This window comes from Protopterus annectens, chromosome 1.part1 (genome assembly GCF_019279795.1).
Source record: "Protopterus annectens isolate FY-2018-M chromosome 1.part1, PAN1.0, whole genome shotgun sequence".
NCBI classification, from domain to species: Eukaryota; Metazoa; Chordata; order Ceratodontiformes; family Protopteridae; genus Protopterus; species Protopterus annectens.
The window spans coordinates 382,145,632-382,164,834 of NC_056726.1; the positions used below are offsets into that span (position 1 = coordinate 382,145,632).

Sequence of the window (19,203 nt, forward strand, 5' to 3'; positions counted from 1 at the left end):
GGAAGACTGAGAAAGGAAACAGTTTTCCTTTTTCAAACCTTTGCGGGTTTGGGAGTTATTGCATCTGATGTATGCATGTTTGAAATTCTTAATGATGCTGTCTTACGTGCTATTTTGTGTTTGACATTATGTTTGTTTGATCATACACAGTGGAATATGTGTATATATGTACATATATGTATATATATATAAAATATATATGTGTGTGTGTGTGTGTGTGTGTGTGTGTGTGTGTGCACACACACAGTGTACACACACACACACAGACACACACACACACACACACACACACACACACACACACACACACACACACACACACACACACGAGTGTCTCATCATACTCATACGAGCGAACAGAGAAAGAACAATCATTTTAAAATGAATCTAAAATAAATGAAATCAATAAAAATTAAAAGTAATTTTTTTGCTACTCCTCCCAAATCCATTGCTGATTATATACGCCAACTCTGAGATAACACAACCTTAGGGTTTGGACAAAACTCCACAGAAAATAAAGTTTGCTCATATATGAGCATTTGCTCTCATTTACAGACCCAAAAAGTATTTGCGCCTATGTGTGTTTGCTGTTTTGACCTGCAGCCCTAGATATATATACACACACACACACACACACACACACACACACACACACACACACACACACACACACACACACACACACATGCATACAGACACTATAAAGTATATAGCAGTCATTATGAAACAGTGGCAAACCACTTTACCACTGAGTCATGATAAAAGGCAAATTATCATCCCAGGGATCCAAATGGGGAATGTTACCATGTGATTCTTTTTACAGCTGTTTTTTTTCTTGCCTTTAACCTACCAAGATGTTTACTTATTAGACCAGATTCTGGTTAGATTTCATTTACTTTTTGTTGATTTAAAACTGTACAGCTCATCAGATATGCACCTGAAAAACTCAGTTACAAATGGATACAACTTTCTCAGATGATACAAGAATGATACTTTGCCTTGCTAAATATGAAAAGCAGCTTTTACAGCAAGAAAGCTGAAGTGCAAATATATATCTTGGAAATCATGAATTGCTAGAAACCCAAATTGCAGAATACTGAGGCCAGAATGTTAAATGTTGAATAGCCCTTAAGTGTAAAACACAGACACTTAAAATATCATAAATGAAAAAGCAAACCAATGTTCCAGCCCTCCACCAAAACAAAACACACCAACATATCAGAACACTTCAATATTTACTTTTCTACATTTAAGGAGGGGAGCAAGCCCCCTCTGCACCCCCTACACCCCCCACACTCCCTGCTAATTATTAATATATCATCTGAGAACGCATTACACTGAAGACAATGGTAAATATACCATTTCATGCTGTACGTCTGTATTACCTGTACATATTCCTTCAGCATTTAGTACAAAAATATGTTTTCGACTGAACAGTCTGTTACTAAAGTGTAAACTCACCTTTCAATTAAAATAACTACAATGTTTTTTTCAAACCCTTTACAAGTCTGTCCTCAGCCAGACTTTCACTACCTTGGAACTTGATGGCCACCATACTTTTCATTTTACAAACTACTGCATCTTAAACAGATAGTGGACAATTTACCAACATATTGAAAAACTAGTAAAAACATTTAGATATTGTGATATATAATGTTTTAAACTTTCACTATATTCAGCATTTGACATTCTGGTCTCATATTCTGCAAGTTGGGTTTTTGGCAATTCACAATTTCAAAATAGATCTATATCACACACACACACACACACACACACACACACACACACACACACACACACACACACACACACACACACACACACACACACACACACACACACACATAAGATGACTGTTACATAAAAGACCTTGAATAAGAGGGATATATAAATATCTGCCAATAGATTAAGGGCCATCAGTAAAGCATGAACAAGTGATAACAAAGTTTAACATCTAGGTTAACATTAAGTTCAAGCTATAACTCAGATTGCTGTACCTTGCTAACTTATAGTTTTGGTGTGATTGACAGGCCCAAAAAAGCACTGGATCAGTTGGACAATAAAACAAGAAACCTGCTTTATGCACTGGGCCAGTGTTAATATTTTGACACTAACCCTCTCAGTCTAAGAATCACCCTGTTGCTTGTACTCTGTCTGAGTGACCTTTTATGTCAAGCTAGAAATATTAGGAGGGGTATGCACAGACTGAACTGTACCATACCAAGTTGGCCCATCCCACAGAAGGACATTAATAGTGACTGGACTTTAGCTGCAGTGATGTTCCATTACTATAACCTTATGTGCATGGCTGAAATTAGGTGAAATGGTGCTTAAGGCAAAGGGTGCCATAGTGCCCCCTCTGCTACCTTCTGATCACCACGCACACTACCCAAGTGGTCTCTCCCAGATTTCCTCTATCCTGACCTCCCCACACCATCCAAATTAGTCTTTACTTTCTTTTCTGACATTTTTTCATACTTCTCAACTCCTCCCCCACATCCATTCAACATATTCTAACTGGACAATACTGTACTGAAATAAATGTGGAGGAAATAACTAAATTATGGTGGGGGGGTCTGTTTGTCTGGCTTCTATGTGGTACACTTTAGAGTATTTTCAAAACAACCATTTTTATCCAGTGATGGCATAAACAAAAATCATAACCAAGGAATGACATTCAGTGTTACTTTTCTTTTTCTTATATATTTTCAACATATTCTAAATGTTCAAGGCTGTACTGCAATAACTGTACAGGAGACAACTAAATTAAGCTGCAGATGCGGGGACCACCAGTCTCCCAGAATCCATTAGGTTATACATGCATTGAAGTGCATTTTTCCAACCTTTTGATCCAATGATACTCTGAACAAAAATCACGAAAATAAATACACGTAGTCATTCTTTTAAAGAAAAAAATGTTGTGCCATTTTCAAAACTGTTCAAAACCGATAAAATAACAGTTCATAAAAAATTAAGGCAAACATCCTATATGGGAATATTGCTTGCCTCCCTACCTATCCACAAAAAGACAACCACCTTTTTTTTGTATTCCGCTGGTATTAGATTGAGATGAAAATGAATGGCCATCACATTCATATATTTCAAATGTCTGCTGCCATACATGTATAAAATATGTCTTCTACCCTACCCCCAAAAGGCATCTTCCTTCTGTGTACCCCTCTGATGACAGACAGAGATGAACTTGAAAGAATAAAAAGAACACAGTAATATATTTCGACAAGTTGCTGTCAGATGTGTATCAAAGGAATGCTTCCTTATACCTGCCCCAAATAGACAGCCACTCTATATGCATTTGATGTTTGTTTTCTAAAAAGTGAAATAATGATCATAGTAACATATTCCAACTTGTTGTGCCTTGAGCAGCCTATCTGTCCCTGAAGGAGTGACCTCAGTACAATAATCTTGTAGTAATTGGTCGTTTTGGCCATTTCTAGCTCTTTGAAGTTCCCTGCTTAAAAATCAGTGTTAGCGTGCGTTTGCGCGCTTTTGCGTGATTTAGCGTGAAGTTGCCCATAGCGCAGCAACGGGCAGCGCCGGTTAATCTAGTTTAAACTTTTTCTGGCTCCACAAAGTCTGCTCTTCAGTTTTTCCCTTAGAACTGCTCTACTTTCAATCTAAACAGTTTATTCTCTATCTAAAAAGCCCTGCACTTGCTCCTAAAGCATTTATACACAGGTAAAGTACTCTTAAACAAAAAGAAAGCACTACATCCACCTACAATCCCCTTGAATACCCATTACCCTATAGGTCCTTTCTGACTCAGTTACACAGCAATCCCTTACACTATTCTAGCATGTCGAAGGGTCAATTACTGGCGTCCTCTCCAGTTCAGCTGGTGAATCTGGGAATCTTGAGGCAATGCTACAACTGCCTCATGTACACAGACAACCCTCTCCTCCTCCCAGCAAATACAAATATATGTGAGAGATGCAACTATATAGCCAAACTGGAGGCTGAGCTCTCTCGACTCAGTACTGGCAAAACCAGTCAGAAGGAGAAGGTAACCACACTCACCACAAACCCAGTCTCACATAGACCTATCACAACTGCAAACCAAACACATAAACACACAAAAACATACTTGGAGGCTCTAATTAAAAATCTACCAAAGCAACAGAGGCCTCCAAAGCAGACATCCAAGCAACCACTACCTCAAAACACAGCACATGCAACACATAGTTCACAAAGTCAGTGTGCCAAACAGTCACAGCCCTTAAGGCTAAACAACATGCCTGATACACTTGTAATAGGTGACTCCATAGTCAGACACACTGACGTCCCACTCACCAGACTGAACAAGGAAAAGGTTACAGTAAGCTGCCTGTCGGGTGCTAGAATCCGCCACATAACACAAGCACTCAGGTCACTCCAAAGCAAGTACAAATATGACTCAGTCATTGTCCATGCCAGTGTGAATGACATGAGACGTACCTCCCTGGACTACATGAAAAGAGACATAGAGGAGCTCTCTGATTATGTAGCCCAGGCCGGTATGACCCTGACCCTGAGCAGCATCTTACCCTCACCAAGAAAGATGCCACAGTACAAAGACAAAATGATCAGCTTTAACAATTGGCTCAATTACTGGTGTCATTCAAAGGGGATCCAATGTCTGTCTGCTTGGGATGACATGCTTGACAAGCCATGCTGCTTCGCAAGGGATGGCTTGCACGTGTCACCCCTGGGCTTCCGGATATTGGCCAAGGCTCTTGCCACCCCCATAGTTCCTTTTTTAGGCAAGGCTCAAAAGACAAACCCACCTCCCTAGAAAACACAAGAGGAAAAAAACTAAGGGTAATGCTGCTCAATGCCAGAAGTCTAAACCTCAAGATGCATGCTCTCGAAGCCCTCCTCAGTATGGAGAACATCGATGTCTGTGCAGTGACTGAAACCTGGTTCAAGGCTCCTGAGAGCACCCCAGCACTACCAGGTTATACCTCATATCATGCTTTTCGGCCTCAAAACTTGGACCGAACCACAAAAGGAGGGGGAGTATCCATATTCATCAAAGATACCCACACCTCCAGGTTAGTGGCAATGCACGAAGCATCGGAGACCATCCAGGTGCAACTAACCGTAGGCAAAACTGCCCTACAGTTTGTAGCATGCTACAGACCACCCTCTCAAACTCAGGAACCCCACTCAGCCTTCCTGAAGACACTGGAGAATATGAATGTCTCTCCAAATACCATCATATTGGGGGACTTCAACTACCCAAACATAGACTGGGAGCATTACTCAAGCCCCAACACCCTAGCCCAAAGGTTCCTAGAATTCATAAACTCAAATGCGATGGAACAACTAGTCACCACTCCCACAAGAGGAGATAATATACTAGACCTGATCATCACAAACATGGGGACACAATGCTCCACACCGGAAGTATACCCCTCATTGGTGAGCTCAGACCATAAATTAATCTCACTGGAAATCCACATCCCGCCCCCACCCCTAGCACAAAAGACCACAGTGAAGAATTTCTTAAAAGCTGACTTCACACTTCTTAAGACTGAAGTGGTATCCTTCAAGGCCCCTGGGCCAGTGAAAACCACAGCCCACACCACTGAATCCTTTATAAACGCTTTCTACAGACACCTTCAAGAATGCATGGATCATGCAATCCCAAATAAAACCAAGACCCATTCCCCCAAAGGCAGACATCTTGTCTGGTGGACCCCAGCCATAAACAAGCTTTATAACAGGAGGAGGAAGCTACTACATGACAGAGCAAAATCCCCAAAAGGGAAGGCATCTCTGATCAGTACTAGCAAAAAACTACGATCACTCATAAAATCATCCAAGGCCAACTTTGAGAGAAAAATCGCAAAAGACACTAAAGAAAATCACAAGGCCTTCTTTAGTTATGTTAGAAACCTGGGTGGAAACTCCCAGATATGCTCAGAGTTAGTCCAAAAGGACAAAAAATACACTGAACCCACAGACATTGCCAACATACTGGCAGACAGGTTCAGTGCAAATTTCTCCCCCCCCCCAAAAGGAGAAATATCTATCCCAGCAGAGTATAGCCTCCCTGACATCTCAGATGCCCAAGTGAGAGCTGCCCTCTCCAAAGCTTAAAACACAGCATCAATGGGACCAGACTGTATCCCAGGTTGTGTGCTACATGAACTCCAAGAGGAATTAAACCCGCACATAAGGCTGCTGTTTAATCTTAGCCTTACTACAGGATACATACCCAAAGAATGGCGTACAGCAACAGTGGTCCCACTCCACAAAGGAGGTGCTTCTACGGACCCTGGAAATTACCACCCCATAAGCTTGACGAGCCTGGTCTGCAAAGCTATGGAGAGGATCATTATGGAACTCATAAACAAAGACATTGGGGACCTACAGACACTGGATTCTACCCAATTCAGCTTTGTCAAGGGCAGATCCTGCCTTTTGAACCTGGTCGACTTTTTTGAAACAGTCACTAAGGCCATTGATGAGGTTAAGGCAGTTCACACAGCCTACCTTGATCTTGCAAAAGCCATCGACACAATACCCCACGCGGGCATCATAGACAAGCTCACCAGCTTAAAAGTAAACCCATATGTCATAAGATGGGTTGCAAACTGGCTCAAGGACAGAACCCACAAGGTCAGAATTGCTGGAGCCATGTCAGACTCTAAGCCAGTCACAAGCAGTGTCCCACAGGGCTCGGTCCAGGGACCCCTCTTGTCCGGCATTTATTTTTCCGAGGTGCAAGCAAACATAGGAGGATTGTGACTAACAAAGTTCACAGATGACTGCAAACTGGGCGCCATAACTGATACTCCAGCGGACACAAGCATCCTTCAGAAAGGCCTCATAGAAACAGATAACTGGTGCCAGAGCCATGGCCTTAAACTGAACACCAAAAAATGTATAGTCATACTTTTTGGGAAAAACAAAGTACCCACAAATTACCACATAGGGGGTAATCCATTAAGTACAGAAGAAGTAATCAGGGACCTAGGGACCCAAGTTGACAGTAACCTCTCATTTGACACTCACATTGCCAAGGTGGTTAGGAAGACCTTCTATATTACCCACCTTATCATGAAAGGATTCACATCTAGATCAAGAGAGGTCATTGTGCCCCTGTACTCTTCCCTTATCAGGCCCATAATTGAGTACAATGCCCCATTTGGGATGTACCTTACCCGACACCTGCAGCAGTTAGAAAGACCCCAAAAGTACCTCACTAAGAGGATCAAGGGTCTCAAACATATGTCATATGCTGCCCGGCTGAAGAAACTCCAGCTCTATTCAGTCACATACCACCTACTCAGAGGCGATCTATGTCTGACGTATAAGGCCATGTCCAATCCGGAATTAATGGACATGCTCCACCTCAGAAAATCCAAATCCACCAGAGCCACGAGAGCAAGAGATTTGAACCTCAACACAGAAATAAATAGGACGTGCTGGAGGGACAGATTCATAACCCAGAGGCTCCCTACACTCTGGAATAGAATCCCAGTCCATGTTAGGCAGAGCCCCTCACTGACTCTCTTCAAGAGAAATCTTGACGAGTAGATGGGAGATCATAGGTTTACCCCGGGGGTCACTTCTGTGCCACTACTAGACAGAGGAACAGTAAACTAAACCCTAAATGGGCATAGTATTCTCATTCCAAGGGGTGGCAAAAGCCACACACACTCGGGCTAGGCTTATAAATGCCCTAGGGCAGATAGCCTAATATGAACCTATGAACCTATGAACATGGTATGCTTCTCATACATAATAGTGATCCTCTGTGCACACTTCTGAAGTTTGTGAGGAAACAAAGAAATAAGAACTATGGTGCCCCTAGGCCCCACACAAGATACAACAAACGTCTGTGCATACCTTTGAGCGGGGCTGATTTTAGAAAAGGTGGGTTTGAAGGCATAAGCCATTACTAATTCCATATCACAATCCATTTATACAGTCTGGGGTGTGGGGTTTATACAGTCTGGGGTGTGGGGCTACCAGAGCCCCTAGATGCTCTAAGGGTCTGGATGTTCTATGATGTACTTTATGCCTTACTTAAAGATGATTATTTGTTGGCTGCATTTGTTCTGCTTTACAGAAGGGTTGTGTATTTCCCTAGCAGTATTATGTATGTCCACAGATAAAAATCAATGATACTTAACAGAAACATATACATACAGACACTGCATACACACATGCCTCAACTTCAGGCAAATTGAAGGAATGCTATTTCATCTGCAACATGTTTTTAGAGTACTGAAGAAACCAGAAAATATCAATAAACCCACAATGAGACATAACGAGTATGAAGACTCCACAAAGAAGACGCCACAGCTAAGAACTCAGCAATAGCAATAGCCAGGCAGTAAAATTGCAAACTTATTCACTGCACCATTGTGCCAATGAGCAGTTGCTCCTGCCAAGCCATCAAAGATAGCCACCTATCATGTATAAGGCTGATGTTTAATGGTAGGTGAAAGAAATTATAGCAACATTTTTACTTTTACTCTTAAATACACAGCTGATAACCTCCCACACAAGCATAATGATATGTAAATGTTTGTGATAGAAAATTAAATAAATTATGGCCAAATTGTTATTCTTAAATGCACTGCAGCCCCCTCCCCATGCACAAACACATAAACAATAGCTATGCTAGCTTTAAACTGACTTCAGCAAATGCTGCTATTGTGTGGCACTATGACCACCACACTGAATCAATGATTGTTAATAGTGATCAAACAACAGCAGGGATAAGGTGTTTTTACTCACAATGTTCTTTGTAACTATCAGTTATTGCCACTTTTCTGACTGTGTACACTTCAGATGTCTGATTTGGGTGACAAAATAAATAAATAGATAAATGCATTCATCCATACATAAGTAATGGTGTCTAATTCATGATTGTTTCACACAAATACCCATCACCACAGTAAAGCATTCTATCTTACTTTACACACATCTGTTTTTCCTGAAAACTCAAATTAGTGACATTTTTAAACTGAGCAATTAACTATATGATCAATTACTTTTATCTGCAGATAGACCCCACCCCCCTAACAGTTATAGCCATTTCTGTATAGGCTTCAAATTTCTAACTGATAAAAATAATGCATATGTAATGCATTTCAACTAAGATCCACATAAACAGTCCCTACACATTAAATCACTCCACGTTGCTGCCACACATTAAAGCATTCCAAGTTGTTTCACACAAAATCACATTAGTCTTTCAAGGAAATTTAGTTATAATGTGTTAACAGTATGTAGACAGTCATTGTATCTCATATAAACTGATAAAGTTTCAGATGTAAATCTAACACTTTATTAAAAATTCAGAAAATATGCATAGCATTGTTATAAAATCACATAAAAGCTGTATAAACTTTCTTTACATAAATTTTCTAACATCTTACAATTTTGTAAATTTGACATTCTAATATATTTGAAGTGCATAACTTAAGTAAGCTTACACTGTGTTGCCTTTCAATATCAGATATTTCCTGCAATGTCCTGCAGCTTTTATGAAGAACCAACATTAGGTCAGGACCAAATGAACAGTCACAGCATTGTAATAAATCTGCAGGTACAGTACAGCAATGACATTTATATATGAACAGTGTTATTTGTGATGTATTGTAAACAATAGCACACTTCACCAGCCAGAAACTATTAATAAAACTTACACTGCTGAAAGGCCTGAAAGATTGTAGCTATAAATCACTTTAGAATGCCCAGATTAGCATTCTATGGCAATATATATAAGATTAATTGAAACTAAGAAACATATAGAAAACTTTGAAACCTTTTTCAGTGCATTAACATTAAGCAATGCACTAGCCTAAGAAACACTGAAACAACTTCAATTTGCTACAAACAGTGCAAAATTGTTCCAGTAGCAGGTAACAAGATCAGCCAGGGTTTTATTACTTAGAGTGCGAACAATGGCAGTAATTACTAGAAGAATATTCTTACCTACACCAACATAATTAAAATCTATACCTATCTTTTCAGCTCTCCTTAGCATTAACGTGTTACCATTTCTCAGCATTTATTCCATTCACATCCTCAGTCACTTAGCCTTTTCAGCATTACCTGTATATTACTACTACACTAAAACAGAAAGCTGAACTAAAACATAAAGCTATTTCTTACAAAATGGCTTAATATGTAATCATTTGTTTAATGTGTATCTGCTGAAGAATTTCATTCTAAAAATAGGTGCTTGTACCTTATGAGGTTTTCTGCTTAACATATAAAGAAAATAATAAATCATTTGGGAAAATCTGATCAGTTGATTCAAGCAAATGTGTGCAGCACATGAACAGTTACCTACATAATACAGAACAGCACACAAGTTACCTTTACATACTGTACAGCAAATTTTCTAGCGTGTCATTGCCATGAACTCAGTTTTATTTTCAGCCAAAATCCTAAGACCAAGAAACTGTTTATGATTTTTGATGAGCTCAGCAGTTTGCAGTAATCCAGGCTTCTCCTTCTGGAATGTCCAAAGCATGTTGCCAAGGCAATGTTATGCCTTTTTCCTCCCCTCACGGAGCCTCTCAACTTCCTGTATTTACTATCCTAGACAATAACAACAGTTGTCATTCCTTTTATAAGTTGAGTACAAATATGTAGACCTTACTCTTGATTTTACATTACGCATTACAACCTACACTGATAATATCATTAATAAATTCTTCTCACAAATAAAACTCTGCTATAGGATATCACATCTACTAGCTCCTACTGCCCACAAAGCAGTGGCCAAGAATGTCCATCTCTCTAAACTAGAATATTGTCCTCCCGTACTCTCTTTATGCTCTGATTATAACAGTCAAAAACTATAAGTCACTGAGAATAAAACTGTCAGATTGCCCTTAGTGACACCCGGGTACACCATTGCAACCTTGTAAGTAACCTAAATTGGATGTCCATTACTGAAAGGTGCACTTATCTTCTATGCACCTTACTTTATATAATTCTTAATAATGACTACTGCACCCTTTCTGAAAGGAAACCTCTCACTTAGTTCCTAATCCCTAATGAATTCTCAGGAGAATTTAATATCACTCAACCGTCCCTCTTTTAAAACAGTCATTGGTGAAGGAACTTTCTTGCAAACAGGTCCAACTCTCTGGAACAAACTACCAACTGAAACAAGTCATCAGGAAACTCTTATTAAGTTTATGAAGTCCATTTCTGAGCGTCCTTTCAAGGAATTTGCTTGTAAATGGCTAAGTGATAATAGATGCACTCTTTAAAATGCTTAAAATTCTAAAAATGATTACATTCCCGCATATGTTTTTCTTGGCCATTAAATTGTTCTTACTCCTGTGTTCTCTTAGTTTCTAGGCCTATATGTGTAAATCTCCATTTTTTACTCACTTCCATTTTGAGTTTCTTTCAAGGAAATTTAGTTATAATCCTTTAAGAAGCAGTTTCATGTAGCCATGCTGCATTGTATCTCATATAAACTGATAAAATCTAATGTAAATCTAACACTTTATTAGAAATTCATAACAACTGCATAGCATTCCGCTTTATAAAATCACATAAAAGCTGTATAAACTTTCTTTATATAAATTTTCTAACATTTTACAATTTTGTAAATTTGACATTCTAATATATTTGAAGTGCATAACTTAAGTAAGCTTACACTGTGTTGCCTTTGAGACGTGGTGGTGGCTGCTGAAAAGGGTCTCAGGCCCAGTCCTCCTACCAGGATATCAAATCACAAAACAAATAAATAAATAAATTCCTACAGCGCAACCTACATTTTTGACAGAATGATTAGTTTTGTTTTTTTCCATCAATATCAGATATTTCCTGCAATGTCCTGCAGCTCTTAAACTGATCCAACATTAGGTCAGGACCAAATGAACAGTCACAGCATTGTAATAAATCTGCAGGTACAGTACAGCAATCAGCAGCCCCACATTTATATATGAACAGTGTTAGTGTCTTTTTGTGATGTATTGTAAACAATAGCACACTTCACCAGCCAGACACTATTAATAAAACTTTACACTGCTGCCACACATTCTGTTCCATTCTGTCTTGTTGCTTTTTTTTTGGGGGGGGGGGTACAGAACTGGAAGGAAATTTGCAAACAATTAGGTCCTCTTCTTGAAAAAGTTGACCTGAAAGATTGTAGCTATAAATTGAAGTCCACTCTTTAGAAGTGGATGCCCAGATTAGCATTCTATGGCAAGGAATTTCAAGAAAAGTGCGTCACTGTGGCTGACTACCACTCTTGCTTTCCTTGGGGGCCCACTGCTAACAGCAAACCAGCTGGTGGCCCCTATGGCTGCAGGTTTTGTGGGTGAATGCCAGCTATGTTCATGCTTATCAAATGATATACAGAAATAAGTGTATGGTAAGACAATATCTCTGTTGGTCTGAAGGAGATATGGGCCACCTTGAAACTTACTGTATATATATATATATATATATATAAAAAAAAAGAAAAAAAAATATATATATATAGATTGAGAGAGAGCGTGCACTACAGTGGACTTCATATATAGTTGTTGACATAAAGCACAGTGAAAGTTGTAAACTATGAAGAAAACAAATTTAAGTGACATTTTACTCAGATTAGAAGAAGCATTTCACAAAGGAGAAAGAATAGAAATTAAACAGGTTTATAGGTAAGTGCTAGGCTAACTGCCCTTGCTGGCCATTTTAAGCCTAGCCAACTTCCCTTTTTGTACATGAATTAACCTTTCCCATTTGGTTAGAGATTGGCCTTATTCATCCCAGGGTCGATAATTATATATTACCCCTAATGAGAATAACTGGTTTGTTTGTGTCTTTCGGCTTTTCCCGGTTAGGGGTCACCACAGCAGAACTCCGGTCCGCTAATGATTGGTAGTTGATTTTTACATGCCGAGTTACCAGCCCTGATGAACAACCTTCAACGAAGGTACGCTCATTCACGCATGTCTCCACGCAGATGACACTCTAGCTGAGAATCGAACCAGACAGTGTCTTACTGTGAGGCGACAATGCTACCGCAGCACCACCACCGCGGGATAATGAGAATAACCGGTATTATAGATAATTTGAGGGGATCCATGCATTGGATAAAGTATATGGAGCTGCCATTAGTTTTACAGGGGAAATCCTGGGGTACATTTTCTGTTTCTCATCCACAGATCTAAGTAGCATTTGAATATGGACAGGGATAAATTTTGTTTTATGCTAAGTGAGAGTCTGATCCAGAGCAGCTGAATCCTCTGCGAGATATACCTATCCCTCCAAATCATTCTGTAGATATTGAAGAAGAGGTTTAGATCCCTAGACAGAGTATTTCTGATGACATTTCACCTGCTGATGTGCAGCCAGTCCATCAGTATTGGTCAGCGGATGCCTTGTATGCTAGACACAGGTCATCACTTAGCAGGCTGTAGGATACCAAGTACAGTGACAGTAAATCGGAAGTAGACAAAAATCAGGTGGTAAAAAAGTGACAAAATCAGAAAGAAGGAAAGAATATAAGGAAAGTGACCAGAAGGCATGGAAAGAAAATTTGAAAGCCCACAATTGTTTTGTTTGTGTTTGTGTCTTTCGGCTTTTCCCGGTTAGGGGTCGCCACAGCGGAACTCCGGTCCGCTAATAATTGGCAGTTGATTTTTACGTACCGGCTTGCCAGGCCTGACGCACAACCTTCAATGAAGGTACGCCCATTCACGCATGTCTCCATGCAGAAGACACTCTAGCTGAGAATCGAACCGGACAGCATCTTACTGTGAGGGGATAACGCTACCGCAGCACCACCACCGCTAAAGCAATCACATGTTGATCGAAACTTGAATGAGTAAGGAGAGATGAATTTAAAGCAAAAAATTAAAGGATGAATGGCAACTCAGGGTAGTGAACTATATACATGCTAGCTTACAAAGTCTGTAGAAAAAGTAGGAGATACAAACAATATAATTTCTGAAGTACAGAACTAGAAACAGTTGCACATCTTGTTGCTGGTTGTGATATACTCATGGCTGAGGGTCTGTATACTGAAAGAAAATATAATATTACAGGGGTGTTTCATTAGAGATTGTATAAACACTGCAATGTGTAGATAGTTGAGAAGCATTGGAAATATGAACCCAAAGAATTACTGAAAATGAAGAAGCTCTGATCACATAAGGGTCATCCAGCTCTAACATTTAAGAAAGTTGAAGGAAGTCAAAGAGGAATGAAAGGGACAAAAGTAACATTAATCATTGAAATAGCTATATCTAGCAATTACATTGTCCGGTGTGTGGTGAGACATGAAGTCATGAAATACCAACTTGAGCAATATAGAATGAAGATACCCATATAGTCCCAATAGTAGTAGGAACAACAGGTTTAATAAAAATAATCTCCAAACATACTTAAACATGCTACCAATACATGTAAACACACTTAAACATTCTACCAATACATGTAAGTCTATATAAAATATAGGAGGCAATTCTGGGCACATTGCAGGGTGCTGAGAGGAACATTAATGAATGAATCAGTACTAATTTCATTAATTGTACTAACACCCTGATTCAGTAATGGGGTTGATTAATGTCATGGTATTAGAAACCACAATATTTGGAGAAATTAAATTAAAAAAAAAAAGAGAGCGACATTGAGAGAGAGAGAGAAACAGATATGGATAATGGATTTACATGTGGTTTCAGAACAACAGCATATCTCCTATTTTTAAAAGGTGGAAAAATATATCAATCTATATGAGTTGAGTTGTACTGAGGGATGGAGACCTGACTACAGTCTCCGGGGATCCAGGTTTGCAATCAGGCCTGTATACTATAGGAGCTGGTTGGGAAGGGATGAGAGTGACTGGCCCTAACAATCTTGGTGAGAGTACTATGACTATGATATGGTATTTGAACACCACCTGTTGTTGGGGAATGGCAATGGCTAGACTATAATCTACCAGTCCCTGTCCAGATAACACTGTAGCTAGCCAGGTGTGTGGAAGCATGCATTCCCAAACTGGTATTTCAGATGGGGTTTTAGCAGTTCATTATCTGGCCACCAGATAGCAGGAAGTTAGGACTTAAATCTAAAAAGGCCTGGTTAATGATAATAGCGAACCAGATTCTGACTCTTGAACTTGATTGTCAGTCTACAAAGTGAAACTGATATATTGTGGTATAAGCAAACCCAGTGGAGATGAGTATGCCAATGTGTTTGTGGTCAACAAGGTCAAAATCTTTTGTTGGGTCAACAAACAAGACACGCTAAATGACCATTACCCATGGTAGTTAGGATTGGTAGACAGCAAAACAGAGAAGAAGGTGGACCAATAATAATATTACTTTGCTGTATAAATCATGCTGGCACTTAGTGAGTAAAGTATATTTGGAAATGTATTATTCAGCTTAATTTATACATTTTCTTCCAATTTTCACAAGAGATAGGAGCAAGGAGATTACACTAAAGTTAGAGGCACTGAACAGGCTTTTGATTTCTGGGCCTGGAATAATGTAAGGTTGTTTTAGTAGTATGGGGATGTGGCACTGGCAAGGCAGAAACTGAACAGGAAATAGATTGTATAGTATTTACAGAACCTAAGAAACCATGTGACTAAATTAATAGCTCCTGGACTTCCATAGTGAGGGAGCTGCCATAACATTTTTCTGTTTGCTTAAGAAACATCTTGTCTAGGTGAAATTTAGGGGCATAGGGATCAGAGGTTAGAGACATGACTTGTGCTTGTAAGAAAGGAGTGGTGGTGGTTAATGAAGAATTTGGCTGGAAGACATTTGTTGTGAAGGAGTAAATTTGGATAGTTGTCTTATGCCTGCCAAGGAAATTGTTTACCTTTAACAAGAAGTTCATGGGGATGGAAATGTAATGGGGACTGCTTGTTCTAGTAGAGTGTTGCTTTTTACCTCAAAATAGCCCATTTGTTTGGGTCCTCCTTGGGTTATATTTTGACATAATGAGAGGTGCTTAAGTTTACAACTTGTGTCATAGAGTAGAAGACAATCTGCCATAAAAAGATACCAATGTAGCCAAGAATATTAATGACATGGCTTTGTCTATGATTACTTGTCATTTCAAGGATAAAATACAGCTATATGAAGAATCAGAAAACTTGAACTATTTTATTGAAGCAGTTTATACTATTCTGCTGACAATTTTATGAAGAGCAAAACGAAACCCCCTCCCAAAAATGTTCATGGCTGTGTGGCTTGAAGATTGATTTGATGGCTCTGTGATCCTTTGGATAAGCCACTGCAATGATGATGATGTGAATGTAATGTCACCTGCAGTATTAGTATCTTAACAGAACTGGGTCTTCATGACACCAGCAGGAAATTGTGGTAGATGTTCCTTTCTCTTGGCTACTTAAGTGGTTTTACTGCATTTCCAGGAGCAAATACTAGGTTACAATGACTATAATATCACGAGGAAAAAAAATGTCAAAGTTTCTGTTTTCTTATCACCTTTGATACGTTGCATAAATGCAATTGAGAAAGGCAGTGTTACCAGAACAGAACAAGAATCCCAACAAGTAACGGGAGACAAAGAAATATGTATGATTTCTGACTTGTTAACAAGACAATGCAGTGATGAGTGTATAACCAATAATATGAGGGATGAAGAGAGTAGAATTTTTATCTAAAGGAAAAGAGAAGGAAGGATGGAATGAAATCTAATTGTGAAGTTAATTGCAAAACCAGTTTTATATGTTTTCAGTGCAGAAAAAAATAAGACTATGTAAGAAATTGTTGTTTTATATGTGGCAAGGGAAGCACTGAACAGCAACACCTTGTTTACAAAGAAGAAGAGTATATGTTTAGCATTAGTTTGTTGTTTTGTAAGTTTATGCTATTTCAATAGAGTAAACTTGAAGCAAAGAAAAGAAGAGTAGTTCTGCACTTACCGTGGGTGACAGCTTTGATGTCTACTGTTTTAGGGATTTTATCATCTCGATTCCAGCCTGATGACTTTCTACTAACTTGAGACTTGAAGAGAGTGTTCACTAGTGTAGATTTGCCCAACCCACTCTGACCTATGAGCAAAGCAGAAAGATTCAAATGTCAGCGTTATGACTAGTGTTAGACTAATGTCATTTACTAGGACAACTATATGACAATGCAAAAGGCACCACCATATAAAGAAGTGACAGAACTTATACAAACAAAAATTAAAATACACAAACACAATACATTTTAACAAACTAAAAAAGATTAGTGCCACTTATTACATTTTTAACGTTTAACTTAACATTCAAAGTGAATTAAGAAAACAGACATATCTTTATTTCTTCATTAAAGAATGATGGAATTGATTCAGTAGTTACTGGGATCAGCCCTAGAGTTCAGTTCTGCCCATCAGGTTACTTCTTTTGTAAGCCCTGCCTTGGAAATGTTCTTTCAGAGCTATGATTAGTAATTTAGCAAAAATGAGTGATGCTCAGCTGTATCTGCCTTACCCACAGGACAGCTAAAGAACGTTGGCAGTAATTTCAAGTTTAGATCACAGTGAAATAAAACATTAGTTATTATTTAGAGAGTCAGGACTGAATGTAGATGCAATCAAAGTGCTGTCTGTGGTGTTTCGTTATCAGAGGGAAAGGCCAGCAACAAGAACACGTGTTGAGTTTGTGGTATTGTTTTTGAAGGTTCCCTTCAGAAAGTCTCATTTTAGCCTTGTTCCTGATAGCAAGTGAGCTAAAATCATGGACTCTGTGGTGACCCATGTTCAATTTTGTCATCATACATTTGTGATACAAACTTGCCAGGATAATACTTACCCAGGGATTCATTAACGAGTACACATCGTCTCACATTTATTCATCGTAGGGAGATGAGCAGTGGTGCTCATTGAGTACACAGGCCTTTAAGCAACTGTACACATGGGGCAGCAGCTGTTCATGGCACAGCACCTTCTAGTCACCACATTGAGGCAGTCGTGTAGCTAGGGCAGGGTGAGAGAGGCAACTGTCCCAGGTGCAAAGTGTTGGGGATACAACCAGCCTATCTTGATCTTTAGTTAATGTAATACTTGCTTTTAAAAGCCAGTACTGCATTTGCAGTCAAACCTGAGAGCTGTAGTGCTCCATGTGTGGTCTGAACCGTAGCAACTGTTTGAAACATTTTATAAGTGGAAAAAAAAAATATATATATATATATATATATATATATATATATATATATATATATATATATATATATATATATATATAATATATGTCTATATATATATATATATATATATATATATATAATGTTTTTACTAAAACATGTGTGCCAATACATTCCATGTATGCAGGGTATAAACTGAAGCAACTGTTTGCTACATTTGTGACAAACAGTTTGCTACAATTTAAATAAGAATTTTTTTTTTAAAAAACTAAAGCAGAAGCACTGTAGTGCTCCATACAAACAGTGCTGAGGGAGTGTTGGTCAGGACACAGAAATGGGACCTGAATGGCTGGGGCAGGAGGGGGGTGTCATGTATCTGGCCACCTGGTTTGTGTGCAAATAGAATGAACATCCATTTTTCCCTCTTTAATGGAAGGAGGGGGGGGTCATAGATTTAACTTCAGTAAGCCGATGGCTTACAGTGTAATGAAGTGTGGGGGGGGGGTGAGGCACTGTTTCACAGTACCAGCCCAGGGTGCTGGTTGAACCAGCTACATTTCTGCTTTAAAGTGCAAATAAGCTTGAGTGCACATTATAAACAACAGATTGTACTTAAGGTTAACCTCAGTATGCAAGCATGCATGAACAGCAGAGTCAAATCCAAACAACTTGAACTACATGTATTAAGATGCAGGGGGTGCTTAAAGAAGAAAGTGTAGTTATATATCAATACTTTACAAACAACAATAATTATTGATCACTACAGTAGTAATCATAGTGGGGTAGCTGCAGTGGTGCAGCGGTTAGCGTTTCCACCTCACAGCAAGAGGTTCTCCGGTTCGATCCTTGGCTGGGGTGCCTTCTGTGCGGAGTCTGCATGTCCCCCCTGTGGTCACGTGGGTTTCCTCCGGGTGCTTCAGTTTCCTCCCACATCCCAAAGACATGCTGTAGGTGGATTGAACACTCTAAATTGGCCCTAGGTGTGAGTGTGTGTGTGCCTTCAGTGGAAGGGTGGGCACCGGGCTGGCAACTCGACACTGTAAAACTCCACTGCCAATCATGAGTGGACAGGTAATCTACTGTGGCGTCCCCTAACCGAGAAAAGCCAAAAGAAGAAGACAGT

General features: G+C 39.3%; 1 protein-coding gene across 3 annotated transcripts in view; it reads right to left on the reverse strand.

Moving 5' to 3' along the window:
- The window catches only part of SEPTIN3 (septin 3), a 743,127-nt gene that overhangs the window by 216,823 nt on the left and 507,101 nt on the right, over positions 1-19,203 (reverse strand). For all 3 annotated transcript variants that reach the window (XM_044075351.1, XM_044075343.1, XM_044075358.1), the window contains one exon: positions 16,877-17,005. In XM_044075351.1, the coding sequence (XP_043931286.1) occupies positions 16,877-17,005 (129 nt within the window). The remainder of the gene's footprint in view (positions 1-16,876; positions 17,006-19,203) is intronic.